The 15,805-nt window shown below is 36.8% G+C and overlaps 1 protein-coding gene and 1 non-coding gene across 4 annotated transcripts in view; one reads left to right on the top strand and one right to left on the bottom strand.

Moving 5' to 3' along the window:
* Positions 1-13,984, bottom strand: part of PAPOLG (poly(A) polymerase gamma) — a 28,999-nt gene extending 15,015 nt beyond the window's left edge. For all 3 annotated transcript variants that reach the window (XR_007462212.1, XM_049651519.1, XM_049651520.1), the window contains exons 1-7: positions 13,732-13,984; positions 10,493-10,654; positions 8,949-9,015; positions 5,148-5,229; positions 4,811-4,920; positions 3,493-3,546; positions 1,574-1,685 (exon numbers count right to left, since the gene is read on the bottom strand). Coding sequence is in view for 2 of the 3 variants with exons in the window: in XM_049651519.1 (XP_049507476.1) it covers positions 1,574-1,685; positions 3,493-3,546; positions 4,811-4,920; positions 5,148-5,229; positions 8,949-9,015; positions 10,493-10,654; positions 13,732-13,748 (604 nt within the window). In the remaining variant the exon portion in view is untranslated. The remainder of the gene's footprint in view (positions 1-1,573; positions 1,686-3,492; positions 3,547-4,810; positions 4,921-5,147; positions 5,230-8,948; positions 9,016-10,492; positions 10,655-13,731) is intronic.
* LOC125937244 (U6 spliceosomal RNA) lies at positions 6,804-6,909 on the top strand. The gene has a single exon (XR_007462326.1). It is a non-coding gene; the product is annotated as a U6 spliceosomal RNA (small nuclear RNA).
* Positions 13,985-15,805: the final 1,821 nt, after the last annotated feature.

Here is a 15,805-nt window from a genome sequence, read left to right as displayed (position 1 = left end):
TCGTCAAACCTGTTCTTATAATAACGATAAGGCTTTGCCTCTTTTACTGCGTTAACATTTGCACTGATGGTGCAAAAGCAGTGGTGGGTAAAACTGCTGGTACCAAAGCTGTACTAGTAAACAATGTATCTTCACCACTACACATTTGCAGTTAGAAAACAGGAAAGGAACCCTGCAGTGTCTGAAAAGTTTGAAGAAAGCTGAACGACCTGCTTTTTTCAAGGAACAGTTTCACTTAGATTCTAAAACAATGAACAAACAAAGTGAGCCCCTCACTTCAAGGAAAACAAACAACAAAACTTGCTACCAACAATAAAATTGGAGCTTTCAAGTAAAAATTAAAATTTTGGACAACCAGTATCTGCTGTGAGCCTGGCAGCTTTCCAGTATTTAAAGACTTGTCTGGTGAGATTGGTGGGGACATTAATGAATGTGGTACCTTATAAGGTACCTTTTTTGGGGTACCTTATAAGGAAATGTGTGTTAACATTTAGAAGATCCAAATAACTTTGTGAACCAGTGTTTTCCAAACGACTAAGGCATGACTGTATATAAAATCATGTATGGGTAAAAGATCCATTCAAAGAACAAAACAGACCAATAGATTTTAATATAACAGAGTATAAAAAGTTAACTGATATTCAAATTAACCTTAAAAAAAAGTCTTTTACTTAGAAATAAAAGGGAACTACTGATACATGTTACAAACATGGATGAACCTCACAAACATTATGCTAAGTGAAAGAAGTCAGACACAAAAGACCACATATTGTATGATCCCATTTATATGAAATGTCCAGAAAAAGCAAATTTATAGACAGAAGGTAGATTAGTGGTTGCCTAGGACTGGGGGTTGGAAAGGAGAATGACCGTAAATGTGTAAGAGGGATCTTTTGAAGACAATGAAATGTTCTAAAATTGGACTGTGGTGGACAACTCTGTGAATATAGTAAAGACTATGGAATTGTACCCCAAAAGGGACAAATTTTATGGCATATAATTATACCTTAATAGAGCTGTTGGAGAAAAAAAAAAAGACACTGTCACTGGTCAAGTTTTGGTGTAGCATCAAAGAATATCCATAATTTTCTGAAAAAGCTATTAAAATTCTCTTCCTTTTTCCAATATTAAATATTGGAAATATTAAAGAGATTTGCAAAAATGCAAAAAATGCCATTCTCACAGAAAAGATGCATTTATATTCACTTAGAATGGGTTTATTATTTTGAAATAAACTCATACTTTAAAATTTTCTGTTTTTACTTCTAATACAGTAAATACTGACAGATATAACCCACATAAATGGAAGATCTTTGGGGTCCTCAATAATTTTTCAAAGTGCAAAGGGGTCCTGAGACCATTAAGTTTGTGCACCATTACTACAAACAACATTTCAAATAAATGTATCTTTTAAAACGCCTAAATGTGGTCAGATGATCTATATAAAGAAAATCACATCATTTTTAACTGAGTTAGTCCAATCCCTTGAAAAGTCCATTAATAGTTCTGCAAAAAGATCTCTTTGTCTAATTGTTTTCAAGCAGGTATCTGAGATTTCTTTTTAGAAGCTTACCATTTAGGCTGCGAATACACCTTATATCAAGGCTTCTCAGTCGAGAGTCGTCTCTTAGATCTAAATTATCTGATATGGTTTGTATTGCCAGTCTTGCAAAGACTAGATCAATCTTTGGAAAGATGAAAAAAAAAAAAAAAAAAGAGGAAAAAAGAAAAAAAAGAGAAAAATATTACTTTTTCTCCTTCTAGTCCATTCTCCCCCCTCCCAACCTTAAAAGTATAAAGTTCTAATTATTAGTTTGGGAAGGTCTACCAAAACTTCAAAAAGCCTATCTAGGCAATCTCACATGGGAAAATCACCAAAGTTCTGTGATGGTAATTAAGTTTGCAAATTAAGAGAAAGCATTTTAATTTAGCATATATGCTGAGCATTAAAAAGAACATCGAAATCTTATGAGTGAACTTCTAGAAAAGATGGCAGATCCAACACACATTTACATTCACTCCCTACTGAAACCCCATTAAAATACCAGCATAATTTCATTTTGTTTTTTATATTATTTTGTTTTTGAAGGCATCACCCACTAGGACAAAGGTAATAAAGAGACAACAGCAAAAACGATGAAAGCAGATGGGGATGAGTGGTAACTGACTCAGCAGATTTAAGAGATAAAAAATATTATAACCAGGAAAGAAGGAGGCTGTAAATAAACACATAAATAAATAGAAAGGAACATTTAGAGAATAAAAAAGTTATTCTTAAAAATATGACAGCAGAAACGGAGGACAATAGGAAGTTTGGAAGATGAGAAAACCCCAAAAAGCAGAACAAAAATATAGGGATGTGGAGGTCTAATACACAGAAAAAGGAGAGAAAACAAAGGTAGGAAATCCAACAGAATTCAATATAATTTCCAAGAACAGAAGGACAGGAGTTTCCAAAGTGCTTAAGAGGACTATTAGTGCCTAGCATATTTGGTTGAAAAGATATACCAAAGTATATTATTGCCATGAATTTAACAACTGTGAAGCCCAGGAAAAAAAGATCACATTAAGTGTCCAAAGAGATAAAACAGGTCACAAGCAAAGGATGTGAAATCAAAATGGCATCACACTTTTCAACAAAGCATGGAAGGTAGAAGACAATGAAGCAAGGTCTTCAAAATTCTGAGACACATTATTTCCCACCTAGAGCTCTATACTCAGCCAAACTATTATTTTGGTGTGAGAACAAAATAAAGTCACTTTTAAACCTGCAAGATCTCAAAAATATGTGCTCTTTCTCAGGAAGCTAGTGGATGAGTGCCCGTAAAATGACAGGAAGTCAAAAAAGAAGAAACCTCTAGAGAGATGTGAAAGGAAATCCCGGGATGATAGTAAAGAAAGATGCCAGGATGCTAGTTGTATATCATTCATGGAGAATTGGGTGTGGATTCGAACAGTTGAGAAGAGTCAGATATCTTTTTAAGTTGATAATGACAGAACACCTGAGAAATCTAAATCTATTTGGAGATTTAGACAGCTAGCAGAGACTGAGTTTGAAATAGTGTTATGTATAAAAACCAAGCAAACAAAATGCAAAAACAATTATTGACTCCCAAGAAACACAGTGCCACAGAGCAAAGAATGGTAATCTAGTACACGTTATGCTCAGTTTTGAACCTCATTTATAAGATCATTATAATGTAAATATTGAATATGTTCCAACCAAAATTATAGTAATACAATTATTTTAGATTATGGGAATGCAAAGGGTGTGTATAAAAATCATGGGAGTAGGGATGGAAGCTGGTTCATTTTCCACAGTGAGAAGTCAATAGATACAGGAGAAAGAAAGGTGAGGAACTATTTAAAGACTATTTGATTCTTTAAAATATGTGTCTATGTGAGTCTGACTTAAAAAAGAAAACAAAACTGAAAAAAACCTTATGTATTAAATAGTTCAATTACAAAGTCAGAAAAATATTAAACACTTACTTCAATTCCATCAAATTCAAACTTTATAACAGGAACAAAGGCATCTTCTACAGCCTACAAGAGGACAACGATGACAAAACATAAGTAATCCCTTCAAAGGTGTAATCCTTTCTTTATCCTTCCTAAAGTGCCAATGTGAATAATTTTGCTAAAAAGCAAAAATATTCTTGGGTCTCACATTTTAGAAAAATACTTCTACTCTGTGATTGTGTTATTTAAGACACACAAAATGTCAAGACCATAGTTATCAAATTTATTATCCTCCTAAAAATCTTCATCAGAAACTAGCAGGCAGAACTGCTATCATCTGGGTACTTACTATTTGTTGAGATTAAATTGAAAACTGATTATTTACAAAGGGCACTAGTACTGGAAATAAACATGACCAGAGCTCATGATTTAATCTGTTAGAAAAATACAATCAATATAATTTGATTTAGTAGAAACCGATGTCTTTCTGAGCTTTCCTTAATTCCTCAGCCTAACAAATTCTTAACCTCCTTCTCCATTCCCAGATACCCAAATAATGCAGATCCTTTCAACTCACCTTATCCTAGCACTTCAGATAGTATTAAAGCTATCTGTTTAATTTCCCCAATCCCTCCCTCCCATAAACGGTCTTATTCACTACTGTATTTGTGGGACTAAGGACAGTATCTGACAAATCACTGGTGCTGAAATTTCATTTGCTGAATGAATGGCTACATATACACAAAGTTACTATTAATCTTATACATAATAATAGCCATCGTTTGATATGTATAAACCATTTATCAGATCTTATAGTAAATGTTTATGTCAATTATCTCACTGATCCTCAGAAAAACCTTGTAACAAGTTATCAGTACATCTCCATTTTACAGCTGAGGAAACTAGGCTCAAAGAGAATAGGTAACTTAAAATCTAAAAGTTAATATGTGGTAGATTCCAGATTCAAACCCAGGTTTGTATAACTGTAAAGCCCATGTTTTCAATCATTTGTTATTTTAATAAAATGTAGCGGCTTCCTCTTTTTTAAAATTAAAAAAAATTTTTTTAATGTTTATTTATTTGAGAGAGAGAGCGCAGTGGCAGAGGGGCATAGAGAGAGGGAGACACAGAATCCAAAGCAGGCCCCAGGCTTTGAGATGTCAATATAGAGCCCATGGCAGGGCTTGAACTCACCAACTGCGAGACCATGACCTGGGCCAAAGTCGGATGTTTAACCGACTAAGCCACCGAGGTCCCCCAGATGTAGTGACTTCTTAAATATTTTGACAACCGTAAGCCCTAGCTTTTCTTAATAAGTTCAAAATATTAAATACTAAAGGATACTTACTCTTAAGTTTCTAATGCCATCTTGATGTTTCAATTTTTCAAAAAAAGACTGAAAAAAATCAGATCTCTCCACATGTCTTGGAGCTACACAAAGTGCATCAATATCAGCTCCTGCAAATCAAAGTTATTTCTAGTCAACAAGAGTAAAGTATGCTTTTGTTAAAGTATATACAAACATGTACAGAAGAAAATATGTAAAATGAATACAGGAAAGCATTAACGATGATTAGCTGAGTAGTGAGATAATGGGTATTTTCCTCTTCTTTACTTTCAAATTATGAATAAATAAGAGCTTGTTACTGAAAGTTCTTATCAGTAGAACAAAGAAAAGCAATTACCTTTGGTGTGTACTCCAAGCCTGTATGAGCCAAACGTGAAAATCTTACCACCAACAGTAGCCACGACAGAAGGTGGGAGGTTCTAAAATTAAATTAAATTAAATTAAATTAAATTAAACAAATGGCATTCCATTTTTCAAATTTTTTAGCATAAAAATTGCCTAAATACTAGTGATATATACTACATTTGTCAACTTAGGTAAATTGAGATTTGTGAAAGTACTTCAGAGCTCTTTTGGGCTGTAGCTTGAAGTAATCAGAGTATTTCCTGAGGGAAGATAAAACAAATTCATGCATGCACAAATCTCTATGAAAAACATTTTTTATCACTTGACCCTACTTGTCCCCTTCCAATGGCCTGTCTTTCAATGGCTCCATCACTCAGAAGTCACCAAGGAGGTCTTAAGCACCAAACTAATGCACTTTCAGTTCTTTCCAGTACCATACACTTAACTGACTCCATTTCCCCTTTAGTTATTGCGACAAATATGCTTAATTTCTTTATTCTAGCTTTGCAACCTTTCTGTAAGAAAGTGGAGCCATTCTTGACATGATCTCCTTACGACCTAATCTAACAACTTTAATAAAATCTTTTAGACTGTACCAGAATTATAAGGCTACTTTTCACCTCTCTCTAGAACCAATTCTAACTTCCCCTTCGGTATTTTCACTCAGACATTCTGATCCACTTCAATAGCCATGCTTGAAACAAAATATTCTTCCTATGATAAACAGGTATCCTGTCTGATTTCTCTTTCTGTTCCTCATTCTCCTTACCACCTGTTACCTATAGGCATTATTCTTCTTGGCTTACCAATTTGTAGTTTATATCCCTCACATGTCACCTCCTTTCTGTTCAACTACTACCCCCTTAATTCTAGGTTCTAATTTAATCCTTAATTCTAGGATTTTAAGCTACTTTCTTGCCTTTCGTCTGTATTTTCAATTTCTTTTTGTACAAAACTCACTTGCTGATGTTCTTACTGTATAACTCTTCTGCTCAAAACTTACTAATGCACTCTTCTCTGACTACTGAGGTAAGGATCCCTGGATCCTTTTAAAGCCCCAACTGCCAACATGTTACACAATCTAGTCTCCTTTCCATCGCACTTGCCCATCCTTCTCTGGGTATCTCAGTACCAACTATTTTTTCAAAGTTCATTTCAAGTTCTACCTTTTTTCATGAAGCCTTCTCTGGTGATCCCCCTCTCTTCCATAACAAGCTCTTTTCCCTCTCTGCTCCTCTATTATACATTTATTGACCTTTCTTTGCTGAATATATGTCCCATCTCTTCAACTATAAATTCCTTAAAAATGAGAATTGTCTCTACTACTTCTCTTAGTTTTTATAATGCCCAGTGCAAGTTCCAAAGAATATCCTTGATTCACTTGAATGAAATTATCTGTGTAACAAGATATGTTTGTTATTCCCTGTTTAATGGATATTAATGTTTCAAGAGTACCACATGTAATTTTAGAGCAAGAAGTCAGTAAAGATATTGATGACTAATATGAACCAAAAAGGTAGAGAAGATAGGGAACTTTTAGCTTACCTTCCTACTTTCTATTTTTTACTTTTCTACTTTGAAAAGCAAGATTCTTACAGATTTTATGAGAAAATGATACACTGAATCAGGGTAAAATATTTTCATTACAGTGCTCGCTTCAGCAACACACAAATACTAAAACTGCAATGATACAGAGATTAGCAGGGCCCCTGCGCAAGGATGACACACTGATTTGTGAAGCGTTCCACATTAGAAACAAAATTTCATCACAAACCACAGTAATTAAAATGATCTAATTTGAGTTTTAGATTGTTTACAATCTAAAAATATCCGAACTATGTGTAGAATATTTAAATGAGCTTTGATCTAACTCAAATTCTTCCAATATTTTCCAAACTAAAATATGCATAGATAAAAGGAATAGTTGATACAGAAAATGAAAAATCACTCTATCCACACAATGGAAGATGTCAAAACCAATTAAAAATTTTTTTCATAATTAGATATTTTACTTACTGTGCCTAAAAAAAGCCAAATTGTGGCAGTCTTAAATTTTTATGCCTAAAAATTAAATAGTAAACCAGTGATTGCTTTATGCAGATTAAACTACTGATGTGAGTCAACATGGGAGAAAAAGCAATTTAATAAAAAGCAAACACCTTTTGACCTAGAAACAGAATTCTACTGGATTTTTCAGTTAAGTGCAAAGAAATTGTGAAGAAAATTAGGTACATCTCTCAACAAATTATTATAGCCTCTTTTGTGGATAATACCACTTGATTTATCTTGAATGCATCATAGAATGGGGATGGAAACAAAGACCTTAGTACAACCATAATAGCTGACATAAAGACCACACACAATAAATCATAAAGCTTGTTATTATGATTTTAAAATAATTCTAGTGAGTATTTGGTTTGCACATTTGTAACAATTATAGGCTGATTAGAAAGGGACAATGGATTCCTTTAACATTTATTTAATGCCTGAGTTCTGTCTTGAAGTTAGGCAGATGACCAAGACAGGTCTTTTTTCTTAAGGAGTTGATCACCTACTAGCAGAAAAACAAAAGTGAATTTTTTTTTTGTTACTCATGACTAGCATTTCACCTGCTCAGAATTCAACTTATCTGAAAACCTCAACTACTGATAATCCTGCTGAGAGCTCAGAAACGAGTCAGATAGCTATCTGGCAGCAAAAATAAACAACATAAAGATCATTTATTTAAACTCAATGACTGAAGACTTAGCAGAGTCCCTCATGACCTTATTCAGAGTCTAAAAGAACCAATTTTGGAAATCAAAAAATTAAAAAAAAAATTTTTTTTTAATTTATTTTTGAGAGCGCATGAGTTTAAAAGAACCAATTTTAAACATGTATCATAGGTACAGAAATAAATAAAACTTACAAAAGAAAGAATTCTGACAGGTGTTTATCTAATTTCTAAAATCAGGCAGAGTAAGGGGCAGAAAGAATTTAGAGAGACACACTGACTGCTGTGAGACATTAACTTTCAACTAATTATTGTTAAGGGAGAAATGGAAAAATTATAAAAACAAACAAAAAACTTAAAATACAACAGTCTGGACCACATAGTGAAGGGGAAAATGGTATCACCCAGTTGCACACACCCTATTTCAATTTAGTATACTCAGTAAAATAATATTCAGTGATTTTCAAATGAAAATTCAATTACATTCAAAATACTCTAAGAAAGTAAGAAAATGTAACTTATTTTAGAAGAAAAATAGTTAAGCTACCGGAAGGGAAAAAAAGTTGTATAATTACAAATTAGGATTTGCAAACTCTTATGTCTCAGGGGCCAGGCAGGTATGCAAATGGAGGGAAGTATACATAAGAAACACAAAATTGATTGATAAGTGACAAGTGCTGTGTCAGAGAGACCAGGCATTGGTGGGGGCCACGAGGCACTGGAAGGCAGGAGCCCAAATCCACTGAAGCCTCTTCCTGCTTTGCCCAAAGGCAGGTCCAATGTTGCCAGACCTGGTATTTCACAAGATGTCTGAAATCTGGCTTTTAAGCTAAAATCCCTTGATATTTACACTTTGGCCCACTATATATAATTCAAGCAAGAAATCTATGTAGATCTATAGCTAGACACTAGTGAAATTCTCACTTAGAGACTCAACTATCTAGACCAATTCATTACCAAGCAGAGCAAAAAGCCTAGTTTTAATATATTTCAGATTATTCTCAATTTCTACATCTTATTAACTAGGACTAAGGACCAGGACATAATGAACTATGAATTCAATGCAGTTTAGAGTCTTACCTTACTCTCACTGACATCAGAAATCCATTCTTTTACTAAATTGTTCAATTTACCAAGAACAACCAGCCTATAATAAAAAATAACATGCTTTAGATTAAAACTAAGAAAACCCAAAACAGTATTTAAAAAAGTAGTTAAACATATAGGCAGAACCTTTGTGTTGGTGCTAGAGTAAAAGCACATTATACATGGGCTAATGCTGTCGCATCTGTTGGTACATGGCACATCTCTTTGGCATTCTTAGGTCCCTAAGAGTTCCAAAGAAATGACAAATGTGATGACAGTATTTTGGTCTTTGAGCTATTTTCAAAATTCAAAAAGCCTAATAAAAAATCAAAATTACCTTCAATAAGTCTGCAGAGGCCAACTGAATTGTCAACTTTCTTGGCCTTACTATGGAATAAAATCAATTCAACGTGGTGATAGAGGTTAGCATTGTCTCACTGACAGTCATAGGTCTTTGGATAATTAAAATGAGTAAATTAAATACTGTCTAATTTTTATGAAATAATATTACTTAATAAAAGCAATTTGATATTAAACCAGACTTTCAACCAACAGCATATCCAATCCACATTAAAAAAAAAAAAAAAAAAAAAAAAGAGGTTGGGGAAGAGTAGAGTTTAGGCATCTCAAAGATGACATGAAAAATGGAATTCCTGAGATGTCCAAACGTGCTTCTCCCTCAGCCTTCTCCAGGTAATGGAATTCCATCCTTTGAGGTGCTAACATCCAAACCCTTGACATCATCCTTAACCTCTCTCTCTCACACACACATTCCAGTCATTAAACAACCCTACCTTTAAAATATATCCAGAACTCTACTACTTATCACTTCCACTACCATCGCCCTAGTTCAACTCACCGTCCTTTCCTCCCTGGGTTCTTGTAATAGCCTTCTAACTCGTTTCCCCATTTCTTCCCTTGATCCCTCTTCAGGCTATTCTCAATATAGCAGCCAGACTGACTGTCTTAAGGCATGAGTAAATCATGTCCATTTTCTGCTCAAAAACGTAATGGCTTCCTATTTCACTCAGAGTTAAAGCCAAAACTTTTATAATGGCTTATAAGGTCCTAAGTGACCTAGCTCTCCAAGCTCCTTCCCACCTCATATTCTTTAAGACCATATTCCCCTGTTTTGGACACTTTGGTTACCTTACTATATATTCCTTAAATATACCAGGTACACTCCCACCTGAAAACTTCTGCCTAGAATGCTCTTCCCTCAAATATCTACATAGTTCCCTCCCTCTCAAATTTTTCCTCAAATGTTAATGAGGCTTTCCTGACAACTCTACTTCCAGCTTCATTTTTCTCAGCAGCACTTCTTATGTGTAACATTGTATTTATTGTACTTATTTGGCTAATTGTCTTTTCCCCTAACCACCTAAAAACAGAAGCTCTAGGAGGGCCAAAATTTCTCTCCATTTGGTCATTTTTGTGTCCCTAGGCAGGATAATGGTAAGTACCTGATATATATTTGCAGAATTAATGATTAAATATTTAATGTGCTATTAAATATTTTGCATTTTTATATCACATACCTGTGGTTCAGTTCTTCTTCATCTTCAAACACTCCAAATGGTTTCATGGCATCAATCAATTTCTGTGTGTAAATATGATCAATTTCTTTTGGACATGCCAAACTAATTGGAGAAGTGATTCCATAATGCTTTTGTTGACGCTGGCTGTCCAGCATGGTGTTTCTGTTCAAGAAAAATGAAACAGCAGAAAAAATTTAAAGTATCATATCATACTGATACATGGATCTCTCAATCCACTCATTAATTTAGCTACCTTAAAAGTTTACTTAGTACTAACAGTTGGGGCAGGCACTTTTTTTTTTTTTTAAGGGAAAAAAGGGTATTTTGTGTTTATTTTGATGAAGGGCTATTCATACTGCCTCCAGCTTTCATGGTTAGGATGTCTTTTCAAGCCAAAAGCAGCATGTGTTGGCATCAGGACAACTGTGCCAGCACCACTTAGCTCAAAGGCAAAGAGCCTGAATGGGAGCTGGGCCAGGGCCACCTCCACTACACCCTGCGGACTTAAGTCAAGTACCATCTATATTCAATCTTTGAAGAGCAGTCAGCCACTTGAAAAGAAAGCTCTGAGTGAGAACAATGTCCCCCCCCCCCCAAGAAAGAAACAAAACATCACATTAGAAGGTAGGTCCTTGTGACTCGCTTTTAAAAAGAAATCACAACTAGGATTTGTCCTTGAGAAACCTACATTAACATCCTTTGCTCAAATCAGAATTTATAGTCCTAACATTGACTCTGGTTAATTGTTCTCTTTATTTAGATTGGTACCTAGTCCATTGTCACACTAAATAATTATCAAATTCTTTATACTTTTATAGATACAATATAAGCTAGCCTCCAAAAGATCCTAACAGGGAATTATAGTTTTGAATAAAGTACAGCTCAATTTCTGATTTTGTATTTACACAGGCCAATAATTTCAAAATAAATTTTGGGACCACCATGGGTTGGTATAACTTTTTATTCTGCTAAGAAAGTAAAGTAAAAATAAACATACACGATAACCAAGTAACCCTACCATCTATCTTTACCATTCAACAGTAAGGACCATCAACAACAGTTAAGAATGTAATCTCAAAATATAAAAGAACAGTCTTTTAAATAATACATCAGCCCTGTAAACAATAACACACCAAAATACAGTAGTGATTGTTTTGAATTTTAACTGGTCAAAACAGTGTCTTATTCACTAAGTTCATACAGTAAGGCATGCTCCTTGGGTAAAGATTTGATTAGGTAGGGAGAGAGAAGCAAATGAAAGATACAATAGCCTATGTATCTTCTGAAATGATTAAGAGACACAAAAGGGAAACATCAGTATTAGTGACTTTAATTTCTTTCTGGTATCAATTTTCCTGTTGAACAAACAAAATTTGTTTATAAGTGTATGGTAAATGGATGGGACAGAGTATATATGATCAATTAATCTCAACAATAACTGTAAGAGGTAGGTAGTGAATAAGTGCCATCTTACAGATAGGTACCCAAGATCCAAGGGATACGAAGAGCCAGAATCTGAACTCCAAAACCCAAGATCTTTCCACCACTCCATTCTCCCTTCAACAAGTACTTCAGTTCCGATACTATGATCCTGGGTCCCACTTTCTCATCTGTATGCTGAAAAAGTTAGCTAAGAACATGCCTACCAGCACTAAAATTCTAAATCTATGATTCTGAAACTCCCTCATCTAGAGCGGGGGAAGAAAAAGCAAGCAAAGGAATTCCACATTCCCTTCAACGCATCAATTTCACTTATAAGTAAACATTCTAGAGAAATTCTAGTACAAGTGTACAAGGAAACATGTACAAGAATGTTTACTGCCACACTGTACTATTAAGAACTTAGAAACATGGGGTGCCTGGGTGGCTCAATTGGTTGGGCATCTGACTTGGACTTTGGCTCAGGTCATGATCTCACATTTTGTGAGTTTGAGCCCCACATCAGGCTCACAATCCTCTGTCTCTCTCTCTCTGCCCCTTGTCCGCTTGCGCACTCTCTCTCTCAAAAATACATTTAAAAACATTAACAAAAAAAAAAGATTCTCTCTCAGCCCCTCTTCCCTGCTTGTGTGAGCACTCTCTCTAAATAAAGTTAAAAAAAAACTTCAAAACAACCTGAAATAGTCAAAACAGGAAAAAAAAAACCAAACCCTAAACTAAGGTGTATCACTACAATGGAATACAATATAGTACTTATTATGAATTCATTAGAGTTGAAAATATTAACAGGGACAAAGTTCAAAGATACTAACTATGTTGCACTTAAAGAAGATGCAGAATGACAAGTGTGACACCAGTTATACAAAGCTTAAAAACAAGTAAAACAATGTCAGTTATTATGGACATGTACATATGTTGTAAGAGCATTTTTAAAAATGCAGCAATAAACATCAAATTCAGGACTGTGGGGTACTATGGGGAGGGAGGTGAATGGAACCAGAGGAGGTAGGAGAATCCTTCAAACACATCTGTAATAGTTGATTTCTTCTAAATAAAGGTATTTATGTACACACATACACACACTCTCCACACATACAGAATGTTATGCTTTGAGAGAGATGGATGGTGACTACACAAATGATGCTTATGTTATTCTCTGCATTTTTCTGCTTAAATTACTTCCTAATAAACCAAAATGTTAGAAGCCACAACAAAATCTTGCCAAGCACGGAAACCGTTTGTGACTTATCAAAGTGTGAGCAGGAGGTCCAGACTGGTAGATATACTATGGGTAGGTGGGGGAGGCCGGGGGAGAGCGAAAAGATCATAGTCTTTATTAAAAAGAAACCCATGGGCTAGGATAGGTCATTCACTCCTGAAGACCAGGAGACAGCCGGTCGGGAGGGAGGAGGGGGAGGTAGGGGGATGGTATTTGCGCCAATGCAGACAGGAGCAGAGACAGGCTCAGACAGCGCTGGGGGCAGGAGAGTGACCGACAATTTCTCCCCACGGACACCCGCGCCTCTCCGGCTGCTCATTTGCCTGGGGGCATCCTCGCAGGCGGGACAGGCGAGAGCAGATGGGGGCTCCAAGAGTCCCCCAGTCTGTTCAGGGGTGGCCAGGTGAGCCGCCCGGTGTAGGGGAGGTGCCCTTGCCGACCGGCCAGGAGCGGGGAAGGAGACCACTCCGGCGAGCTATGGGCAGGGTGCGAGGGGCAGGGAACGGAAACGGGGTCCCGGCCGACCACCCCAAACCACCCCTCTCCGCTTCGCCCCCAACCGCCGCCCCCCATCACTTACGCAGACATTTCTTTCATCGCTTCCTGCGTCTCCCTCACCGCCGAGTATCTTTCGCTCTGGAGTCAAGTTCTTGCTCTTTCCTTCTCCTCCTGTCCACTTTCCTCCGGTTGCTTGTAGCTCGCTTGCTCACTCACTTTCTCACTTACTACGGCCGAGGCATCCAACCGAGTAGTGAAAACACCACAAAACCGGCTCTATTTATGACAATACAGCGCGGCCGACGCCAATATGGCGCCGCTTCCCAGCCTGCCCCTCGCCCGCTGCGGCCCCGCCCCCGGAGGCCTGGACCCGCCTTCGACCCCGCCCCCTCCTCCTTTGGGTCCCCGGAGGCTCGAGTGGTCCCGCCCACAGGGGGCGCCGGCTCTGGCCTCAAATGCCGGTCGGAAGGAGTGTTTTGTCCCCTCCTTTGTCCGTGGGACTGTCAATCTAGGCAAACCGCTTGGAAGGTAATTTGGACCATATTTTCCTTGTTTCACCAATGAAAGACTATAACATATTTTTTAAAAGATCACAACCTTGCCTAGCAAATACAATTTTAACTCTTCTGTTATCCTACATCTTTAATTAGTCAGAGTTCTACGTGATCAATCCACTCGTGGAGATTTTGTCGTGAGAGGGTCACACCGAGGAACGTGTGACTTTACAATTAAACCAGTGGAAAGCAAGCTTGTAAATTGGAGGCTAACCTGTTCACTTCACCTCTACCTCCCTTGATTCATGACATTCTGTCAGTTAAGTGAGAATCGCTAGCAGTTTGCAATGGAAGGATAAATCCAAGAAATAATTTAATACACTAAACCATTACAAGGAAAAGGATGTCAGGAAGCTGCTTTTTCTCGGAATGTGACTCAGAGTCCCAGGAAATAGAGGCGATTACTTATAAAATTATCCATTCATTCTTTCAAAAATATTTACTGAAAACCAAGTGCTGTTAGGTACCAGTGGCTTAATGGTGCATAAAACCGGATGTATTCTTTAACCTTATGAAATTCAGAGTTTAGTGAGGAAACAATAAAATGTAAGTGATGTTCTTCTGTCGTAGAACTAAAGCACCTACTGTGTGTCAGGCACTAGAGATATTTAACTCCTGCCCTTCACAGTCTTGTGGAGGAGGACAAACATACACAGAGATCATGGAAATACAGATAGGGATTTAGGGAGGCCTAAGAGGCCACCTAAAGTTAGGGGAGATGTTGGAAAGTGGCTTCCTAGAAGAGAGGATGCTGCCTGAATTAGCAAGGTTTGGTAGTCGGGATTGGGTACAGGTGGTGGAGAGAAGAGGCAAAACCTATTCCATGCAGCATAGAGTAGTAGGTAGTGTGGGCTTCAGTGCAAGGGAGGCCCAAATTTGAGTTCCAGTTTTGCTACATACTCAGGAAAATTAACCTTAAAAAGCCCTGTCTTCATTTGTAAAATGAAGATAGTAAGATTGTGAGAGAATTAAATGAGTACAGTATGTGTAGCCATATGGATCTCAGTCTAAAAGTTCAGACATGCAAGAAATATCACTTTATTTTCTAAAACTGAATTTTTGACCCTGAATCCCTCATTCTTCTGAGCTGGCAGACAAAGACAATCTTGGTCACCCTAGACCTTCCCTTCCCCAATTCTTGAGATGGTGCCAATGTATTAGAGGAGGTAGGACAGATTGTGCACATCTGGTCCTCGGCGCGGGTAAGTCTACTTTCCTGGCCTCATGGCACTTGGGACTGGAGAGTCTCTGATGCCTCCAGGTCTTGTCCAGGGCTCATTGTAAGGGTCTTTTTTTTTTTTTTTTAAGCTAAAACTTTCTAATTACAAAAGTAACCTATGCTTATAAAGAAAGAGTGGAAATATGTCCTTCCCTTCCATTCCCAACTCCATTTTATTCCCCAGGGAGCCTTTGTAACAGGTGGATATCTATCCTTTCAGATAGGTATGTTTTCAATATATCCCAAGCTATGTATAAATATGTACCAGAAGTTTGCTTTTGTTATTTTTAAATTTTGAGAAAAAGGGATACTGTACATGTTGTTCTGCTTCTTAATTTTTTTTAGCCTAAAAGTCATGCACATCTTTCCATGCCAGTAAATGT

This window comes from Panthera uncia (genome assembly GCF_023721935.1).
Source record: "Panthera uncia isolate 11264 chromosome A3 unlocalized genomic scaffold, Puncia_PCG_1.0 HiC_scaffold_11, whole genome shotgun sequence".
NCBI classification, from domain to species: domain Eukaryota; kingdom Metazoa; phylum Chordata; class Mammalia; order Carnivora; family Felidae; genus Panthera; species Panthera uncia.
Note: the sequence above shows the minus strand (reverse complement) of the source record. Positions and strands in the feature narration are given on the sequence as shown.